The sequence below is a fragment of the Antennarius striatus genome, chromosome 5, assembly GCF_040054535.1.
Source record: "Antennarius striatus isolate MH-2024 chromosome 5, ASM4005453v1, whole genome shotgun sequence".
Taxonomy (NCBI): domain Eukaryota; kingdom Metazoa; phylum Chordata; class Actinopteri; order Lophiiformes; family Antennariidae; genus Antennarius; species Antennarius striatus.
This window is the reverse complement of record NC_090780.1, coordinates 21,543,167-21,564,923: the sequence shown is the minus strand read 5'-3', so window position 1 is coordinate 21,564,923 and position 21,757 is coordinate 21,543,167. Positions and strand designations below refer to the sequence as shown.

The window sequence follows — 21,757 nt, the reverse complement described above, 5'->3', positions numbered from 1 at the left end:
GGTTGCTGAACCAAGACCAACATATCAAACAAACACTCCAACACAGAGCTGTAGGGAGATTGGGTTACTCTCAACATGAGAGAACGTGTCCATTGCTTTGTGCACACACTCCTCTGACCTTTTGTCAGGCATGGTGCAGTTTAAACCCACTTAAATACTGTATTCCACCTTGCTCTACCACGTAAGGCTCAAACTTACTGGAGCAACCATGTCTGTCAAAATCCAATGTTTGCTTTTTCTGAGTTCCAACTAGAACTTGCTGACAGCAAAAGCAAGGAGAATTTCTAAATCTTCTGATCCACTCAGGCGGTATTAAGCTATCAACACAATGTGACAGATTCTCAGTATCACTTGTGTCTAATGTGTGGTGTTAAGTTACGGCTGTGTTGGTGGAAAACCATCAGAAAACTCCACGCGGGTATGCCGGAGCAACAAAAGGAATGTGTCAGTTGTGCGTGCATGTGTTTGTCCTCCACAGCTGTCTTTAATGGGTATATTTCTGTCTCCAAACAGAGCTGAAATCCACTGGTACTGCTCATCACTTCGCCTACTTCCTCAACACATCTGATTACAGGATCCTGCGTATGGATGAGGACCATGACCGCATGTATGTTGGCAGCAAGGACCACATCCTGTCCCTGGATCTCCACGACATCAACAAAGACCCACATATTGTAAGACCCAGAATTTGCCTCTCCTTACCCTAAAGTCTAGCTCTTAAAATTATCTGCTATACTGAGATTGAGAAAACATCTCCGCTGCAGTCCACCAGTGGTTCCAGTGCAAAATGTGCTGTAACAGCCATCTCCATTACTTCATATTTATTGTTGTTGGAGTGCACTTTTCTAGTGTTGGTCATTAAAACACTAATTAAATCTTTACAATCCCAACAGGAGTAATGTTTGCCTGGTTGGATTCTGCTTTTGCAACTTCAGCCCTGAAATCTCTCAAATGCAAATCATGTGTTGTATAGATAACGTGTTTGCTTTTGGCAGATCCACTGGCCAGTGTCCGAACGAAGACGATCAGAGTGCCTTGTGAGTGGGAAGGATGCAGAAGTAAGTACATCTTGGAACGAGTGTGAATGGCTATGACTTTTCATTTAGATGATCAATTAAATCTGTCTGTTTCCAGGAGGAGTGTGCAAACTTCATTCGTCTGATAGAGCCATGGAACCGAACTCAGCTGTACGTCTGTGGGACAGGCGCTTACAATCCAGTCTGCACTTTTGTCAACCGTGGACGCAAACCTCAGGTTAGGATTGAAGACTCGTGAAATGTACACGTCAAGAAGGCGATGTCTGTACATCGACATAACTAGTAGCTTTCAGGGTGTCTACATCGTGAGAGGCAAAGCTCGCCTCTCCTTTTTCTTTGTCTTACCCAAGCTCCTGCTCTCCTTTCACCTTTTAATGAATGCATACCCATTACGATAATTTTTCTCCATCATTAAGCAGGTTTGCGGTACCTTGTCTTTGCATCTGGCATAGCAGCAAGCACAGCTGTCATCCCCAATGAGCTGTTAAATCTACCCTGTTCATTCTCAACCATGGGACCTCTTGAATTTCTTAAAGCCAAGCCAGGCATCACTACCTCACCATACTTCCCATTAACACCTCACTGTTCTTTAAATATCACACTTGTTCCCTAATGACGGCCAGGGGACTTTTTAAAAGGAACAAATAAAAAGTACAATTTCCCACCAGTCTCCACCAGCTTGGACTGGTCCCTTGGTGCCTCCGGTTCCTACATGAGCCTTTACTAAAACTGGGCGTCTATCCATCACCATCCATCACCCCTTCATGCATTCATCCAGGCCACCTGCCAGCCTCTTCCATGTGAGACATGGGTAACTGGAAGTTGAAGCTCCTATTATGGGGTGCCATTGGAATGTTCCAGTTCTAGTCCATTAATGAGACGGGCTTTTTTTTTTTTTCTCTAATGCGCAGGTCTGAGCTGTCCTACCTTGGAGCACCTTTCTCAACTAATTATGGTTGCAAAAACAAGAAACACACACACACTCTGACTTACATGACAAATCTATTAACTCATCATTGATTTAACGTTCAGATGAATTGTAATTTGATTGCACTTCTGCAAAGCACAATATTAAGTTCTCTGGAGCCACGTAGCTTTTTTTTAAACTATAATAGCCAAATGTAGTTGCAGCAGAATCTCTAAATTGAATCTACATAACAAACTGTGATATCCTTTATTGGATCTGCCACAGATTTGAGAATGGCTGATGCGTTTTCCAGCGTTTGGTAAAATAAAGAAACACACATTCCTTTTGCCATCATCAACACTTGGGTATATTTTCCTCTTTCCTTCCATATCTGTGAGTCTGGAAGGATTCAAGCGTCTCAAACGGTGGTTAGGAATGGGGTTGCAGTAGTGGCCAGTTTCACAGTATAAATAACTGGTGGATTGATCGTAAAGGCGAAGGTAGAATCTCTTTAACTCATCGGGTGCCGGTCAGACTATGCAGCTGGTGCTACAGAGAATATTGGAAAGAAAAACAAGATGCCCAAAAAAAGAAAGCAAAATAAGTACTGTGGGAGGATAGATAGTTTGGCAAACCTACATAGATTTGTCCCAGAGGACGGATGCCCCATATGCAAAAGATATTGCTGTGTATTAGTTGCTGGAGGAAGGAACACGTAAAACTTGTTTCCCCATCTTTTTGAACATTGTCCCTACCTGCAGGTCAAAGTGTGAGTCCTGTTCATGATTTCAATTCCAAAAAAAGAAAATTGTTCAACCAAGAACATCCATAGGACTCAAGGGACCAAAGACAGGCAATTAATTATCCACTTAAACTAAAGCAACACAGTGATTTTAATGTTGTTATTATCCTAGACCGAGTTCAGTTGACTTCTTCCTGTAAAACTTTGCACCCAAACTATCTTAAATTTCCATTTAAATATCAATCAGCACATAATCCCGTGCAAAGGGAATTTAAGTTATATTCACATCCAAACATTCCAAAGTAGTTAATCTTGGTTTAGTGCTTTTTTTTTTTTGCCAAGGATACAATTCCCATCAGACTCATACAAAAGTCTGTGATGTACAGCTTTCTTATTTATTAAAAATAGTTTAATGAAAATAGAACATCTGTTCACCCAAAAAAGCTTCTGTTTTCATTCCTTTATGGATCGCTGCTAATAAGGGTCAAATAAAATAGTTATTTTTCTGAGACGGCTGTCATACAGTGAGCATCTCATACCCTTGCAACCCTAGTCAAGAAGGTCCTTGATCCTTCGTCATCAGTGGCGTAACATCCAGACTGTGTTGCTGTCTCCTGTTTTAGACATCCATGTATCTGCAGATGGCCCAGGCCAGAGGAAGGGCTAGCCGCGCAGCTGAACCCAGCGCGGTGCACGAGACACTCGGATTAAAGGTGTGATGTGGGTCCTACCTGCACTGCAGCCCTGCATACTGCCTGGGCTTGTGGTCACCAGCAGCATGCTCCCTCTTTGTGTTTGAACACATTTTGTCAGCACCACCATCTTTTAACTTGATCATCTCTTCTTCTTTTTTTAAAATTTAATCTCTCTAACATTCGCCACGCATCTCTTCTAGTCAGTGCACAATCATGACGTCTTGTGTAACGTGGAATTGCTTTTAATCTCATGGCATTTTGTCCATCCCTTTTTTTTCTTTGTGTAACCGTCCCTGTCTGAACACCTTTTCCCAACCTTCATTGACCTGTTTGTGCTATGCGTTTTTTGCTAAATGTCATATTTTACATTTGAATTATGTTCCCAAGTGGGTATGGCTTTTCAAGCATCTACAAAAAAAAAAAAAATGTGTTGACTTTTGCTGCACACAGATTGGATTCAATAGGCTTTCACTGCTGTTTGATGCATGGCGCATTCATTTTATTTAGCATATGTCATTTGCCGTTAATCGAAAGCAGATACGAAAATCATTTCTCCTGCTTATTTGAAACCATATAAAACGTCTCACCCATCAGTCCTCCACCTCACTGAGCCCCCCCCACCCCCCCACCTTCTGTAGGAATGCGGTGCAGTCACTCCCACAGAGGCGTAAGGACTAGTCAGCATCTGACCCACTCCCACAGCAGGCTCTGTTGGCCTAGAGCAAACACCAGCCATCTGTAGCCAACTAGCTGTGCAGCACAGGAAATAAAAGCGGCACATACTTGAACATGTCTCCAGTGTTTGGGTTCCCTGAGCACTTTACAACAATATAAGGGACTTTTGAACAATGCTTTGGGTGAAGTAGGACTCTTTGAAACCGTTTTTTTCTACTCTGATGTCTTGCAACTTTTCTGAAGGGTCATATTTTACAACACGGTTGTAAAAACATGTACAGGGCACAGGTTCACCGTGGCAAACGTAAATGTTTGTGACCATTTTACAAGTCTGGCATTGGCTGGAAGTGAGCTGCCAGCACCTTCTTATTTGATTTCGTTGTGATTTTAATCAAATATGATCTAATGAAGTGAGTTTGGCAAGGTGCCATATTCCCTCCCCTGCTTGAGCGCTGATGTACGATGACAGAGATGTCTCCGTCTCTTTAACCGTTGGGAGTGGAAAAAGTGGAGATTGGACATGCTCTGGTCTGTGAGGCAAAATACAGGACATGTCATTGCATGCCACTAATTCATTCCCCCACTGTCATGCGTACGATCCTGCCAATTGCATTTCAGTTCCTGTGTTCAGGATGTCATGATCAGTATCAGTCATTCAGCCACCATGCCACTTTTGTGTTCATTATGTTGGATTACAGGTGTCAGCAGGAGACCTGCACAGCCATAGGCACCATGTGGCTGAGATGTATTTGGCACGCAGCTTATTATGCTGCAGGAGGAAGCCCACAGCACATTGTTTTCTGCAATAGAATGGCATAGAGATGGATTGGAAATTCCTTGACTTCCCTGCATGTATTTTTCTGTATGAACACATGCTCATTATTCTAATACTTCAGGCAGGTCCCGCAGGAATCAGAGGGAGCACATTCGCTGCCTCATTTTCCCTCCACAAGGGAATTACAGTGACAAGATGAAGAGTGCTGAATTTATTGCCGTCTCCATATTATTTTTTCCATTTCAGGAAGAAATCTTCCATTTGGAGGCGGGCAAAGTGGAATCTGGGAAGGGAAAGTGCTCTTATGACCCGAAGCTCAACAGTGTGTCAGCTTTGATCAGTGAGTATCATCTCAGTTTGGTTGCATTAGGGTGTAGGCATGAGTACAGGCTGAAACGCCAGTCGTCATAGCAATGGGAGTGTCCTCCCATATGGGTTCGCCATCATTTATCTCCTGTTTCTTTTAATGGCCTTCAGTCTCTGTATGATTTATATATTTGGCAAACTTTGTGAACAGAAGATATTTATCGCCTCACATCAAAGAATAAGTCAAGAAGGTCAAGCCAAGTGTCCATTCTACCCTGTCCCTGTTTCCCACAGTGAGCTGCTTCTTCAATCATCATTATATCCTGGAGAGTTTTACTTCCCATTAAGTGGCTCTAGATGTAATGATATGTGCCTAATAATAACGGCGTCCATGACTTGGGAATCAGCGGCTTCCGATCAAAACACATATAGGTCCTGCTGTGGAAACGTTTGAACACATTTGAATGCGTCCAGAAGCAAAATGCTCTTTTTTCCAATCTTTGCATGCAACATCTAATGTCTTAACCACTTAACCACAATCATTGTTTAACCACAATCGTTGTTTTGCACTTATTTATAGAAGGGAATGCTTATCTGAAAGATTTTGGAAGAGTTAAAGTAATTTGAATGTTGCTATTGGCATTCAAGATACCAGATCTGAACACTTTGTGGAGGTCTTGGATTGTCTTTTCAGAACACATCCTCCTCTAAAATCAGAATTTTTTTTTTTTAAATAAAAAAAAACATATTCAAAAAATTATAGGATATCCTTTAAGTTCAGCAGAAGAATGAGTTGTTTTGCAGGCATATCATGACCTATAAACACATATAAAATAAACTGTTAAATTTACATAAAACACGGTCCATTATGGATACTGTTGCTCATCATTCATCGAAGCAGTCATGATGACCCTTTGTCCAGGGTCACCCAGTAAAATCCAGACCACACCGATGCCAACAACGGAGGGCGAACTTCTCTGCGGGTGTAAATCACTGGCACTGCTTTCCCCACATTAGCACAGTGCCAGCTGGCAAGGGTGGAGCCAGTACTGTCATCCAAGATGGTTTCCCCTTCCCCTCCCACCTGTTAGCGTGATGTAGTTTGTGTTGATAATGATTATAAACCGTGTAGTAAAACTGTTGATCGCCATTGACCACTTCTTGTCTCTCTTCCACCTCACTACTACGCAGTCTAATTTTACACTTTAATAATATAATATCAGCAACCGTATCAGACCGTGATATTGAATGTAACGACGGCAGGATGGTGTTCTGTTTTTTTTATTTCCACCTCCTGCTGTCTCCTCACTCCCTCTCTGGGAGCTCCGACAGCCACACCTGTGGTCCAGTGGGGCCCTCACAGCAGCTGCAGAACCAACACCTTGCCTTCCTGTGGCTTAACAAGGCTGTTGTGTGCATTTGTCAGTCTGCACACATGGATGTGTTCATATATTAAGTGTTTATGGAGCTGGTGTGATGGCTGTTTCAGGAGGTTTTGGGTACAACAATTAATTTTATGTCCTGTAATTTTACTGGTTTCCCGTGTTTTCCAGTAAAATGTGCTATAATTGATGCTAATACTAGAAGGAAATGGGGGGGCAAGGAGCATATAAATATATTAATTTAAAGGTTCAGTAATTATTCAGTTCAGTTAATCCAGTTCAACTTAAGCTTTGATGTATTATTTGTAACTATTTATCAACTATTATTCTGGAGTACAATTTACAAACTTTTTTTGCCCTTAAAAAATGTTATGCAAACATTAAATGGAATTAACTGACTTAATTCCATGGTCATATTTCTGCTCTAACTTAAAGCCAACATGATGGCTTCAAACCTTCATGATTCAGAGCAGCCTTTGTTTCCTTGGATCAGATAACAGATTCTGCGATGCAGTTCCACAAGGAATTAATTTCTAAGAATTATTCCTTTTAACCCCGAGGGCCGTGAAATGCAACCTTTAATGGATTGATCACTCGCAGCGTCATCCGCTTATCGTTCATGTTGTGTCTGAATGAAGACAAATCAGGACCGTTTAATTTGTGGAAGAGTCAGATATAGAGTTTTAAATATATATTAAGTAACAGCCCCTGTGTTTTATGCCAAGGGTGGTGCTGGAATAATATCAAAGTAGAGGAATTTAACGAAACTGTTTTCTCTCTTTCTCAGATGGTGAACTGTACGCTGGGGTCTATGTTGACTTTATGGGAACAGACTCTGCCATTTTCCGTACTTTGGGGACAAAGACTGCTATGCGAACAGATCAGTACAACTCCAGATGGCTAAATGGTAAGCATCCTGTTTAGCCTATAAATATTAGGCGAGGCTTTGAAACCGCTTTTTCAATTCACAGTCCCTCTGGATTCCAAATGTGTAGCAGAAATGTGAAGATTGTGGTCTTTGTATATGTTTAGGATCCCTCAACAAGCGCTAAAAAAGGAAGTGGTGACTGTTTATAAAACATTTCAGTCAGCTGTTTCTCCATATACATCCCCTGCCTCAACCATTCACCGCCTCGTCTCCCCGCAGACCCCACTTTCGTCCATGTGCACCTCATCCCTGACAGCGCCGAGAGAAACGATGACAAGCTGTATTTCTTCTTTCGGGAGAAGTCCTCAGAGATGGGCCAGAGTCCCGTGACCCAGTCCCGTATCGGACGCATCTGCCTGGTGTGTACACAGTCAGAGTTGTGTTTCTTTTGTGGTGTAAACATCATGTAAAGGAAACCAGAACCGGTATGAGAAAAAGGCTGGAGTCGCCCGCTGCCATAGAGTGATGGTGGGTGCAGAGCGAGTATTTGGCCAACGCTGACATGCCGGAATCCACATGTGTCTTTAACCTTCCTGTCTACAATACATCCCTCTGTGTATAAGGTCGACCTCTGACCTTTCACCCGCCGACCTTCTAACCTCCTCTTCCTGGTTGTTCCAAAATGCTTAAAGCCTCTAGTGTACATAGCAGCAAGTAACACTGTCTTTGACTTCTTGTTTGGATCCTATCAAAGTAAAGTTGCAACACTTAAACTAGACTTCCTCTTTTAAAAGCCCGAGTTGCCCAGAAAAGCAAATTGAGCCGAGAACAAAAACAACAAATGCTCATCGTGCATCTCAATGCAAGTAAATGAGCATCCCCACCGACGCACAAACACGGCTACGACTGTGAAAATGCTGCATATGTGTGCTCGTCGCCTCAGCTGTTCACTAGCGTATTTATTTGAGGAGGTCAGGAGCTGACCCGGCACACAAACACTCATCCCCCTCTCAGTGGGCTCCCTGAGGTCCGGCTCCTGTCGTTCTTCGTCCGAAACACATCTGGATGCTCTTATTGCTGTTCTTCGCACCCAGCACACCACCAAAAATACACCCAGTCGTTTACTATAATTACCCCTGGAAATTATAAAAACATTTCAATTCCCAAAATGTGATTCATCAGAAGCGTGTGATGAATGTGAAGCTTGTAATGGCCTCATCTTTTTCTTACTGGGGCAGATTCTGGCCTCGCTCCACCACAGATGGGAGAATCTAAACGCAGTGTTTACCCCTCCGCCTCCCATCCCCCTCCTTTTTAGCATCCTGGCTTTGCAAACCAACATGTACTGTACAGTGTGTGTGGGTGGCTCCACCTGGGTTTGTTTTCAGTGGGACGACAGAGGAGGATGTGAATGTGAGTGATGGAGGAACTGTGCTGTGTCTCCACCCTCTCTCAAATGCAGAATGATGATGGAGGACACTGCTGTCTGGTCAACAAGTGGAGCACTTTCCTGAAGGCCAGGCTCATCTGCTCAGTGCCGGGGGCCGATGGCATGGAGACGCACTTCGATGAGCTCCGTGAGTACTTTTTTTAAAGCCATCCATTCTAGGCCACTTCTAGAGGGCGGGGGGTGTAGTTTTACCAACTCTAGTCGACTTTCGCTCTAATTTTCCTGCAAGTGATGCATCCCTGGTGTTTGGATGATTATACCGTACACATCTAGACCTACAACCAACGATTTATTTCAAAATTCATCTTCACTTGAGCTTTCAAATATGTGAAAATATTGAAATACAAAAAGTATTATTTTCAAGCAGCAAAGATGAGAGCATCCAGTTACAGTATTTTCCGCACTATAAGGCACACCTAAAAGCCTTCAATTTTCTCAAAAACCGACAGTGCGCCTCATAATCCAATCTTATTTGCCAAAAAAAGTTTTGAAATAGGCCATTCATTGCAGGTGCTGTGAATTCTCAAAAAAAAAAAAATTGATTATTTTTGATACACATTTCTTTTATTTTTAGGAAAGAACATTTGATTAACACATCTTTTGAAATAAACCAAATTGGTTTATGCAGGCAATCATTTTGACGATAGGTTCCAAAAATACAAAAAGGGAAAGAAAATAAGAACTCCGGTTTTTGTAAAACACACAGTACATTCTCGAGTTCTTTTCATTTATGCTTACATTTGAAAGTAGAGGCTGTTCTACGGTCGTTTTTACTGCAGAACCTGACAAGAGTGTACTTGTGCAAACACACACACACACACACACACACACACACACACACACACACACACACTCTACCTCAGTCCTTGGCCTACATAGCAGTCCACTCCCATCATATGGCCCGCAGAGCATACTGTAATGGGAATGACACACATAATCCCAACACTATTGTTGTCATTTTCTTAAATAAAAGTGTAAGGGGGTGGCCTGATGGTGGGCAGATCACATCACCGAGCAGGAATGTCTGTGACTGTGAGACTATAGACTCTCCAGGGGAAGTTTCTTTCTGCTTCTGTGTCTCAGGTTTAAAATAGAACCAGAGAATGATAGAGGGCTGATCCATACAGCTACTGTTACTCATGAGCTAATCTCAACAATGAAAAGTGACATGCCCAATAATTCAGATGACATCCTTTTTGTCTTTTTATCTGGCTGACGTTTTCCTCTCTTATATCCTGTTTGCGGTTTGAAGAACATGGCTTTGCTGGAAGGTGGAAAAGCCTTGAAAACTTTACTGGTAACTGTTTTGGTGCTGGTCAGGCCACTGCTGACATGGATATCCTGTGCAGAGCTGGTCTGAGAGGGTTAGATAGCTCTCATTGTCTGCTGTAAAGCTATAGAGTGACAGACTTGTGAATAACCAAAACTTTCCCCATAGAAAGGCAGAATACAATCATAAAAGTTTCATCCTCTGTCTGTGTAAAGAGAGCAGAGGGAGGGCAGTGAACAGCGGTTATTAAAACAAAAGTTGGACATTTGGTAAATTTAGATGACCCCAACTCTTATCCTTACGTTAATCAATAGTATCCAAAGTGGTGAAACTATAAATGAAACAGATTTTTTATTAAATCTGTTTTGTGAGTTCTGTTTTTCATGTTTCACTGACTCCTTGTTTTTGCTTGTAAATACCTAAAAAAAAACATTTTAAAAAAAGCTTCAGGAGTTTTCAAAAAAGTGATTTTTATAATGAAGAAGCGATTGAATTTTGAGGCGTTGCTCTACGAGTGCTTTTCTTGTTCGATTATTTTCTTGAAATTTATGAATTCTGTTGTCACGACTATGTCGCCTAACAGTGTGTCAGAATCACACGTAAATTATTATTTAGCATATTGATCTGCATACAGTGTAAGAATCGGTTTTTAGAACCTAGTAGAGTCTCCAGGACGTCCTGGGATACCTGGAAAGACATGAGTTTTCTCCATGACTGACGCTAAGCTATGCTAAATAACTCTTGATATTTACTCTAAAGAGACTGGTATTAATCAAACTGTTGGCAGCTGGAAAGCAAAAAGAGTTTCATGACTATGTTCAGACAGCGTGTAATAATGAGGTATTGTAGTTACAGTATACTGCACAGCTGAAGAGGCTTTCAAGCCAGGACAAGTTTGGAAAGATCCCTCAACAAAAGTGCAGAGTGAAGATTCTTAAACACCCCCCCCCCCCCGCTTTTTTTTTTTTCAAGAGGTTTAATAAAACAGCTCAACAACACAAGTCCTTGCTGGGAACTTTGCTGAGATGTCTAGACCAGCTGTATTCCTGCTGTGGTAGTCTTATGTAAAAATGCATTATGATAAACCCTGCTGAGACAGTTGGGATATGCAGCACTTATTGGCTCATTCGTAATGCCAAAATTCATAGCAGCGATCACTTGAAGTAGTGTTGAAATGCTTTTTCCACAAAAAGAGATAAGTGTTTCCTGCATTTTAGATGTGGAATGCTTTAAAATAAATCAATAATCAATAGCTAGAGAGATAAAGATGATGAAGAGAAAAGAAGACAAATGGAGAAGAGAGGAGGGACACAAGGAGGAACAGATTCCTTTTAAAAAAGAAATCACTCTAAAGGCTGATTAGGTAGAAAATGGAATCAGTTTTCAGGAAATGGGATGTATGGTGGTTCAGAGTTTATTGCCATACGATCAAAACGCTTACAAAATCTGGATCCTTTCCTAGACTTTATTAACACCCTGGAGGTGATCACTGGGCCTGTGGGGATATGATTTATTACAAATCACATAGCTTTAATTCCTTGATCTGGATTTCGTATCCGCCATCCAAAACTCTTGTCTTGGCCTCAGTATCTTGTCTGTATATTTGCCGACGCTTACATCCTCTCGCGTGCAAATTGCCCATTTCTGCAATTCAGCAGCTGTACGTCATAACATGGATCGTCTGTTGTCTGATACCCGTGACAGCCCGTTGTGCTGCGTCCGTGGTAACCTATGATCGTTCCACCGCTCTGGCTGTGGCAGCTGGTGGAAGATGGCACGGTGGTAGAGGTGTGTGAGACTTAAGGGAATTTGAGGAATAAGGATAAAGTCTTTTTCATTTTCTCCAGGAATGACCTCAAGGTTGTGGAGAGTCCCCAGAGGAAGGCTTGACTGTACAGACTCAGTAATGTGAACAGGCATGGAAGCCTTCCACTCAGATTCAAACTCAATGCTCACCCCTACTATCTATCATTCTATCTACATAGAAGCCTGACAGCTAATTTTTCACGCTGGTCTATATGGAACTAGAAGAGCGTAAATCTGTTTTTTTTCCTACACTGATAAGTTCTCCTTCTGTTTCTACACTTTCTGTCCTCTAATAGTCACATTTTTGGCTCGATCCTTTCCTCTTCTACTTGTTGAATCTTTCACCTGTATTTTTTTCACTCTGTGGTCATTTCCCTGCACAAATAGGTCATGAACACATTCTATTGTTGGCAGTGAAAATGCCTCCTGGGAGTAGTATTTAGGTCGGATACAGAACAGGAAAGAGACTTATCACCCATCACGTATTCAGCTCTTCTTTCTTTGTTGCTTTGGACATTTCCTTGGTATCAAAAAAAAAAAAAAAGATCCTCTAAATCAGCCGGGGTTCGTTGTCTGAGCCTTGTAAGACAGAGTATGTGAGCGTTTGTGATTTAGAGACCACCAGAATTGGCCTGAAACCGTATGATGCAGTCTTCCTTGGGGAGATGGGAGATATATTCTTTCCCTCAAGTGAAAGACGTCAACTGCAGATGCAAGAGGAGCGAGGAGAATCTCATCACATCATGTTTAGATTTTCTTGTCTCCCCTGGAGCGGTCTCAGGTGGTTTAGCAATCACACTGTTGCAGTCTAGACTGAACCAGACGACTACATTTTACTGCTCTACTGTTAAATATCATTGCTTTGGCAGTCGGATTGAACTGCAGCGTTTGGGACGGTTGGGTGATAAAGCTTCTCAAGGTTAGGTTTTTATGTGGCATCATCTTATCAAGAAGACCTTCGCCACAAGTCATCCCTGAGGTGATCGTCCGGTATCTTGTCCCACAAAGCTAATTACTATGATTTTACACCTATTTTTTACTCAGTTGGGAATGGCAGGAATGTTGTCTGCCTGGGACAGACTCAAGTTTTAAATCAAATTAGATATTCTGACTATCTACATATGGTAGATGCCAATGTCAATGTCATTGGTTGGAATAGGAGAACTAGCTTTAACAGGATGTTGTCGAGGGGAAGGCTTCTGTGGAGCAGCTAAGTCTAGTAGAGTGCTTCATGCTGGGGTGAAGCCTTTCATAATAGCCACTTCTCTTTATGCACAAACTCAGAAGCAGCTCTAACACCCACAATTCCACACCTGACAAATCTAGTCTCGACACTTCCATGTCTACCCCCCCAACTTAATGTGGATTTCTCCCACTCAAAGGGCGTAGCAATGGTCAAACGATACAAATAGGGAATGAAGAGATGGAACAATTTTAGCCAATCTGGGAATTGTCATTGTCAGATTATTTCACTGCGGTAATGTTCTGGACACCAATAAACATGTCATGCAGAAAGTGTCAGGTTGTGTGCACCATCCTTGCATAATGTCTGCAAATAGAGCCAGATGTTTTGTGTATTAAAACCAGTTAAGAGGTGGCTGTGACCAGGAAATCCTTGAAGAACAGATCTTGTATCCCCACAGGACCCTCATGGCTAAATAAAGGACTAATAAATTTGCATATCTTAACAGAGTGACTATCGGCCTTGCTGGTGTTGCTCCTTCTCCAAGTGACTTTCTAGTTAGTGCATCAATCCTTCCAGGGATGTGCAGTCTAAATATCTCCTGGGCTGAGAGGAGCTGGATTGACTGAAAGCTGTGTCAATATTGTCTTGTGCTGTGGAGCGTGATGCTTCTTCACCTATCCTGTTTCCACTGATGTGATTTTATCTTTTTCTCTTGCAGGAGATGTTTACATACAGCCGACCCAGGATTCAAAAAATCCTGTGATATATGGAGTTTTCTCTGTGTCAGGGTTTGTGTGCTATTATTACAAATACTTTGCATGAATTTATGTAAAGTTGATTACGATGGACTTTTCTGACCTTTTTTTTTTTTTTTTCCTGTCACTTCCTTTATTTTATAATTACAGGTCTGTCTTTAAAGGCTCAGCAGTTTGCGTGTACTCCATGGCTGACATCCGCATGGTCTTCAACGGACCCTTCGCCCACAAAGAGGGTCCTAATTACCAGTGGGTGGCCTATACTGGGAAGATCCCCTACCCTCGACCCGGCACGGTGAGTTCTAATTCTGCACTTTTCCCACACATGAATTCCACAGCAAGCTGGCATAACAGGGATTTCTGTGTGACTTAGACCTCAAATAGAAACAACCTGAACAGGATACAGCCATCAGCATAACCAAAGACTCTTTAAAATGACCATTTTATGTGAGTGCACCTATTTCTGTCCTGGATTTGGACCCATGTTCATAGTTTTGGTGCTTCTTCTCTCTCTCAGTGCCCTGGAGGTACATTCACCCCCAACATGAAGTCCACGAAGGACTATCCAGATGAAGTGATTAACTTCATGAGGAATCACCCCGCCATGTACAATGCCGTCTACCCGGTACATAAGCGCCCCCTGGTGGTGAGGACAAACGTGGAGTACGAGTTCACCACCATCACCGTAGACCAAGTGACAGCTGCAGACGGCAACTATGAAGTGCTCTTCTTGGGAACTGGTGAGTGACACTTAGAATTTGATTTAATCTGATAAAATGAGGCTTTAAGGTTACTTGAAATGTAAATGCAGTCAGTCTGACAATCAAGAGCCCTTTGATCAGAGCCTGAAGAGGGATTGACAGTTTCAGTGGGAAGCTGAATAATGGGAGGGGGGATCCCTACCTTGAAATAAATCCCACGTAAGTAGAGGGCTTGTCTGCCCTGCAATCATTTATCATTACGAGAAATGCCTTTTACGCTTGAGTGGAAATTTAACAAATCAAAGGGTTTGTACTTTGCTCTATTCACATGGAGTAAACAACAGGAGATTTGTACCTGGAGGGCAAGGGTGGCTCAACAGGGGAAGAAAAGAAATGGGCTCAGCAGAGGGGTTGTTAGAGTTGGGATATCCATCAGCCTAAGCTTGCCCACTGGTGGAAGAGAGATTATCTATTTGTCTGCATGCCTAGAACCTTTAAATCAGGCCCCTACTATGACAGCAGACGCCACAACACAGTATGCAGCTATCACATGTTGCACACGATGCCTCTCACATTTATGTATGCATTGCTTTCGTGGGAGGGGGGAGGCTAATGGGTTAGTGTGCAATGGCCGACGTGGAAAAAATGTTTGTCCTTTCAGCTGCTGTCAGAGGCAACAATTCAGCCCTGTATCAAAGCTGAATGCACGTCATAATAAATCTCAGGTGTCCCGCTCACAGGAATGCCTGACGCTTCACAGAAATCAAGCATGGCAGAGGAGGCCAGAGAATGTCTCATGGTGTCTAGAAGAATAGGTCGAAGCAAAAGGGGGAGCTGGTGACAAGAGGTGTTTATCACGGCTGCAGCAGTGAACGCGCTCAGTGGATCGAGCTTCGTGTCATTTAGTGAAGTTTTAAGTGAATGCAAAGCACCTAACAGAGGTGAAGAGTATAGTAGAGCCTGTTGATACTGGGATTATCCCTTGGTGGAGTTTGCCCAGAGGATAAAGTGGTGTGTTGACAGAATGCGAGGCTGCAGGTATGTCAGCTGACAGGTGTGTGTTGTGGTCCGTAGATAAGGGAACGGTTCAGAAAGTCATCGTTCTGCCCAGAGATGACCTGGAGACTGAGGAGCTGGTCCTGGAAGAGGTGGAGGTTTTTAAGGTAACTTTTATTTTATCGTCTTATTATTCCCTCTTTTTGACTTTACATACCTCTGTTACGCCAATGACACACTAACGCTCACAAGGAATTCTTGTCTTCATCAAGGTCCCGACTCCGATTACAACGATGAAGATCTCATCCAAAAGAGTAAGCACGACAGTTGCATTGCGAGCGTGTTTGATTTTCCTAACCTTTGCTTGTACTGGAGAAATGAAACCATCTTCCAAAAAAAAAATAAAAAGATTCAGTGAATTTAATGCAGTGTGTAAAGGTCACAAGCTCCGTGCATCCAGCTGTGTTTCCTGCACAAGACAGAGAGTAACTGTAAGTCTGCAGGATACAACAAAAGAGACATGCATGGAGAGGAAACCAAAACTTTTTGTGTTGTATGTCAGCATGATAGGAATTCTTGTTCTCTACACGGCATGACATCATTCCACAGACAGTTTGTGTTACAACACAGTCTGCCAGACTGATGAATTTCATATTAATACGGCAACCTGAGAAAGATTAGCTCGATGTTCTGCCGGGTGATGTAGAGCCTGCTGGACTAGATTTTAAAGGTATCCCACTACATTCATCTTGGTTAGTGGAAGCAAATCACCTCAAGAAATATAAATGCGACGTTGTGTTCTGCTAAATCGACGTACCCAGGTTTCATCATGCTTGGAATCCCTTATTACCTTAAATTCTAGCGTCTGACGCCAACTGCCCTAAATGAATCACCGTTATCTGCCTCCAAACAAAACATCAGGATGTTTTCTTTCACCCCTTTTTTCAATTTTAATATATTTCTCTCCAGCGTTGTGCGTGACGACATTTTTCACCCTCTACTCCCCAACAGCAACAGCTGTATGTGTCGTCTGTAGTCGGACTGACCCAGTTGGCGCTCCACCGGTGCGATGTGTACGGCGAGGCCTGCGCTGACTGCTGCCTGGCCAGAGACCCGTACTGCGCCTGGGACGGCAAATCCTGCTCCCGCTACTCGGCCTCGCAGAAGAGGTAAGCACCAAAAGCGGTGTTTAGCATGAGTTCTGCTAACTTTTTTTTTTGCTAACTCAGTGATTTGAATGACTCTCAGATTGGCTGAACAGCTGTTTATGGGCATTGTGGGTAACGCTCTAATAATATGATGTGGTAAATGATATGAATTCACATCCTTGTTGTGTGAAATTTTATTAGGAGGTAGTTGGTTTGTGATTGAATTTTGTGTTTGTGTTGCTGAATTTTACACTAATATTGTTTTCTAAATTGGTGAATGGCTTTTGAATGGCACGCAGTTGCTTTATGATGTTTTTCTCTCCTTATTTGGCAACACTGGTCTGACCCCTTTAGACGTAGCCGGAGGCAGGACGTCAAGTACGGGAACCCCATCCGCCAATGCCGGGGCTTCAACTCCAACGGTGAGATTCCTGTTCTCTAAACCTCCTGGGTTTTCCTTTCTTCTTCTATGCATATCTTTACCTTTTAATAAACCCAAAAGGCAGAAAACAGTGATACATGTCATGAGTTCTCCTCCAAACACTTCATGGTTTTCATTAAGTTATTTAATGTCTAAATTCTGGCTGCTATGCGGAGCTTTATTTAAGTGCTTTAAAACAGAGTTTGATTTGCAACAACTGAGAGCTTTAGTTGTTAGCGCTTTGTCGTGTAAATCACTTGTCTTCTCTGTTCCACAGCCAATAAGAACACCCTGGAGATGGTGCAGTATGGGGTGGAGGGAAGCAGCACCTTCCTGGAATGTCAGGCCCGTTCTCCACATGCTGTCATCAAATGGCATTTGCAGAGAGATAACAGCGACCGCCGGAAAGAGGTGAGTAAATACAGGGCCTAATCCTTTTCCAATAATCTGTTAGCGTAATTATGTGATTCAAGCTCAAATTGATTTGACTTCCAGACCTTCAAGTGTCCTCAGACAAGAGGAAGGACACAGAAAGGGCAGTTCTGAAACAGCCCTTTGCAGTGATATAGAACCATCAAGCTGTGGTTAATGTTTTATTCTTTTGTCACTGCTCCCCCTTTTATTGGCCAGCCTGCTGGACGGCCTCAGTTTCTACAGAAAGAGCCGACTTTGCTGCCGTCCAGCACATCTGGTTCCGAGCTAAAAAACTGTCAACACATAATCAGATTCCGCTGAATGGATCCACAGAAAATAATTATTAGACTTACTGTTTGGTTCCATTTGGTTTGATTAACAAGCAATGATGAATATATTACTTGAATTTGAATTGATTTGAAGAACAATCACATTTTTACAAGAATATTTGTCGCAGCTTCCTGTAACCTGATGAATTCTGTCATAAAACATCCCACTCCTTACCAGAAACACTCTTTACTCTGGTCACAGATGTTCATTCATAAAACCTTCCTCTGTTTCCATCAGATTTGCTCTAAACTGCAGGAGAAACGCTGACTACTGACTGATTAAATTGATTTTGTTACCCGGCTAAACCGTAGATGAGCTGAAGTTAGGGACAGTCTTCACATGCACAAATTAAGTTTTCTGATTTTTGTTGGTATTTTTGTTGGGGAGGCTTTTACTTCACACCCAAATTTTTTGGAAAAACTTTTTCCCATTGACTACACGCCATACCACCATCATGTTGAGGTCATATAAGATGTTTAGTTTTCTTTGGATAAAACCAACCAATATGAATTCAACTCAATTGAGATATTGTTTTAAAAAACAAATTCTGGTATGTGTTGTCATATTATACTACTTTGTGGATAGCCTACTGTTTTTTGGGGGAGCATAAATGAGACAGCATAGAAAAAAATGAAATTAAATTGATGTATTTAGTGAATGGAAACCAATTCAGATTGCAGTTTTGAACTCTACCTTCAGAGTCATTCTGCAGATGTTAAATGAGCTGCTCTTCATTGTGTCGCTGCAGATGCGCTCTGATGGCCGGATTTTGAAGACGGAACAAGGCCTCCTCCTGCGGTCTCTGCAGCCATCTGACTCCGGCATGTACCAATGTACGGCCACGGAGAAGAACTTCAAGCACTCGCTGGTCAAGCTGCAGCTGGTGGTTCTGTCCAGCCGTGCCGTTAACAACGTGCTGGTGGAGGCGGCGGGAGGACTGGTGCCGTCCTCGCTCCACTCCAGCAGCACCCAGTGGACCCCCAGCGCCGGCCAGTACAAGGACCTGCTGACCATCCTGAGCCAGCCGGAGATGACCCTGATCAATCAGTACTGTCAGGACTATTGGCAGTTCGGAGACCCCCTGCTGGGGGCTCTCAAGGCCAAAGACCTGAAGGAGCTCAAGGAGCAAAAGAAGCCCCGAAACCGCCGGCATCACGGGGAGGGGGAAGAGAACGAGCATCAGGAGGAGGTAGAGACATGAGGAGACCGATGTTGTGTGAGACGCGCTCTCGATCCACCCTTGCCATCCACCCTGTGAGAACCAGGAGAGACTCATTAAAGAGTAGCGAAGCGAAAAAAAATCCACAAACTGAAAAAAAAAAAATCAAACCGAAAATATTGGCCGACAAACAAAAACTCCACATGCATCCTCTCAAACAGTAAGATATATGATCACAGTATTTATTGTAGGTTGTATATAGTATCATTCTGTGGATTTCTTTGTACTTATAGAAAAAAAAACATGCTCTTTGTGTATAGGTACCTTTTGGGCAAATATTATTGTTATTATTGACGTTGTTAATTTTATTGTTGCTGTTACTGTCAATGCAAAGCTCATCTGTCAGCATTTTATGAACCTTTGTGACTGTTTTGGAATGTGTTATCAGGCAAGTAAGCTGTTCGGATTGAGCCTGGAGAAGCTCTCTGTGACGGGGAAATGGGACGGAGACGAGGGGTGATGAGATCTGTTTTTGGGGTTTGTTTTTTTTTGGCTTGCATTGACTCGATGCCAGGACTCATTTATTTCTGGACACTCCATGAAAGCCTGTGATGCAACCTCCTTGTGGTTGCATGCAGACAGAGACTTGATGTTGCTAGGGGACCATTGACACATGGTCCCAGTTATTTCGGGGAAATGATCCTTTTTCCCTGTGAGAACCCAGATGTTCAGATGACTGTTCATATATTTTCTTTTATATAATTGGGTCTTTTGATAGGAACCATTGTTTATTTCTTATATTGCCTTTCTGGTTGTAGGATTGCCTGCTATTCTTCCAGCTCAAATACTAATTACATTACTTAAATCCCAATTGTACTCATGAGTAACCTGCAGCGCCTTCTCACCGTGAATTTTTAAAAAAGAAAGAAAAAAGTAAACATCAGATTCTTTTTTTATTATCTTTTAGGCAGTATAATGGCTTGTTCCTTCAAGGTAAAAACATTCTTTGAAGATGCATTAAAGGGTCAAGGTTCTGCAAAGAAAAGGGGCATTATTTCTATTATTTCATCAGCTGGAGTAAAATGCAACAAGCACACTTGAGCAAGCTATAAATGACTTTGTAAAAATGCAGTTTAAGATTAGGCAACGGTTGTTTGTTTTAAGCACACAATCTTTTGTTCCGTCTTCTTTGACATTCATGTGTAGAAAAGAAATAATCACCCATATACACAACAGATCATCGTAACGATGTTGTGACACTAACCAAAATATTGGGAAGCTGGCTTTCATTGTGTGCATGAACCTGTATTTGTACTGTAATTCTAATAAGATAGTTTGTGGCTGTTTTTTTGTTTGTTTGTTTGTTTGTTTTTCATCTTTAGGGTTGTATAGTACGGTGTCTGAGTGATATTCTCAGTACAGGAAAATGTGGAAAACAAATGCTGCAACAAACCCCCCGATTCAGATATACCCTGTATGAACCATGATGTACTTTTTTAATGGATGCTGATTCTGTCTGAGCCTCAACTGAAATAATCTCCAATGTTAATGGGAAATTTTAAATCATAAAACAGCTTATTAAATCTGTAAGTAAAGACAGTTTGAATTTAATGAGGGTGGTGCTGTTAAAAGATGAACAATTGTTGCCTTGATTAGCATTTCAATGCACACCCCTGATGCACCGTGCTGTGGAAACAACATGTTTTCATAAGCACAGTGAAAAAGCACCAGGAATGAGAAATACATTTTCAGATTATTCTAACATTGAAAGGTGTTCAGGAAACCTTGTATTAAATGGAGGCTGTGCTAAAATCCTCTGAAATTCCTCTTCCCAGATGCATCCATGATTCACTCGGTGGGTATCTGCATCCGTCCCTCAATTCGGGACGTCCGCCTGCATTCCCAGAATGGATCACAGCGCCTGAACGTCTCCTTCATGTGAGACCAGGGTTTATACCGCAAAGAAAAGACAGGTTGTACAATTTGTTGGTATTTTTTTAAGAATATGTGTAGTTTTTTGAGTGCTTTTGTTTGTTTTGTATTTTTGCATCATCAGACTTTATGGTAAAAAGAAAAAACTAAATGCACAGAGGTGATGTTATTGTAATGACTTGTGTAAATTACTATATCTTCCCTTTCCATTGTTGTTGCTGACTAATAAATTAAAGCTCTATATTTTATAAGAATGGAATGCTCCCCCCTTCATTGTGATTGGCTTGAAACTGGATGTTTTCCATGTTCTGCCCAGAAAATTCTGGATACTTGGAATAAAGTTGTACTTGTTAAAGATATATGGATGCACATTTGTGTAACATATGCACACTGCATTTATGCTGGTAGGTGAAAGTCCTCATTGAAAGGACAGGAGGAGATGAAGCTCAGGTAATAATTACAGGTTCATTTACTCAGGTTTTAAATCATTATGTCTACAAGAACTTTATTTGTAATATTTTATCTCACCTCCACAATACCTCCTTATGACAAATGAGGAGTCAAGGCATTTCATGGTTTATTCGTTAAGATGTATGACATAGTATGTCCTTGGTGTGTGCTGCTAGATTTTTATAAGTGGATTTAAAAAAAATATTTTGTCTGTTTTAATTCAGTTGTTATATATTTAAAAACATACATATAATTAGTTACTGGGAAAATTAAAGGTTTCTAAAAGGAATTACATGACGTATGACATCTTTTACATATAACTGGCCCCTCTACATAAACTCTGGACCCTTTG

General features: G+C 41.9%; 1 protein-coding gene across 3 annotated transcripts in view; it reads left to right on the top strand.

The window, feature by feature from the left end:
* sema3fb (sema domain, immunoglobulin domain (Ig), short basic domain, secreted, (semaphorin) 3Fb) overlaps positions 1–21,314 on the top strand; it is a 52,689-nt gene extending 31,375 nt beyond the window's left edge. Inside the window, exons 3-19 of one of the 3 annotated variants that reach the window (XM_068315319.1) lie at positions 514–674; positions 996–1,058; positions 1,135–1,254; positions 3,310–3,399; positions 5,078–5,171; positions 7,307–7,426; positions 7,667–7,806; positions 8,850–8,964; positions 13,818–13,887; positions 14,005–14,149; positions 14,372–14,594; positions 15,630–15,718; positions 15,824–15,865; positions 16,563–16,721; positions 17,031–17,121; positions 17,398–17,531; positions 18,613–21,314. In XM_068315319.1, coding sequence (XP_068171420.1) covers positions 514–674; positions 996–1,058; positions 1,135–1,254; positions 3,310–3,399; positions 5,078–5,171; positions 7,307–7,426; positions 7,667–7,806; positions 8,850–8,964; positions 13,818–13,887; positions 14,005–14,149; positions 14,372–14,594; positions 15,630–15,718; positions 15,824–15,865; positions 16,563–16,721; positions 17,031–17,121; positions 17,398–17,531; positions 18,613–19,065 — 2,309 coding nt within the window. In that variant the 3' untranslated portion in view covers positions 19,066–21,314. Of the gene's footprint in view, positions 1–513; positions 675–995; positions 1,059–1,134; positions 1,255–3,309; positions 3,400–5,077; positions 5,172–7,306; positions 7,427–7,666; positions 7,807–8,849; positions 8,965–13,817; positions 13,888–14,004; positions 14,150–14,371; positions 14,595–15,629; positions 15,719–15,823; positions 15,866–16,562; positions 16,723–17,030; positions 17,122–17,397; positions 17,532–18,612 lie in introns of all 3 variants that reach the window. The other 2 variants (XM_068315320.1, XM_068315322.1) reach the window with 2 other exon arrangements.
* Positions 21,315–21,757: the final 443 nt, after the last annotated feature.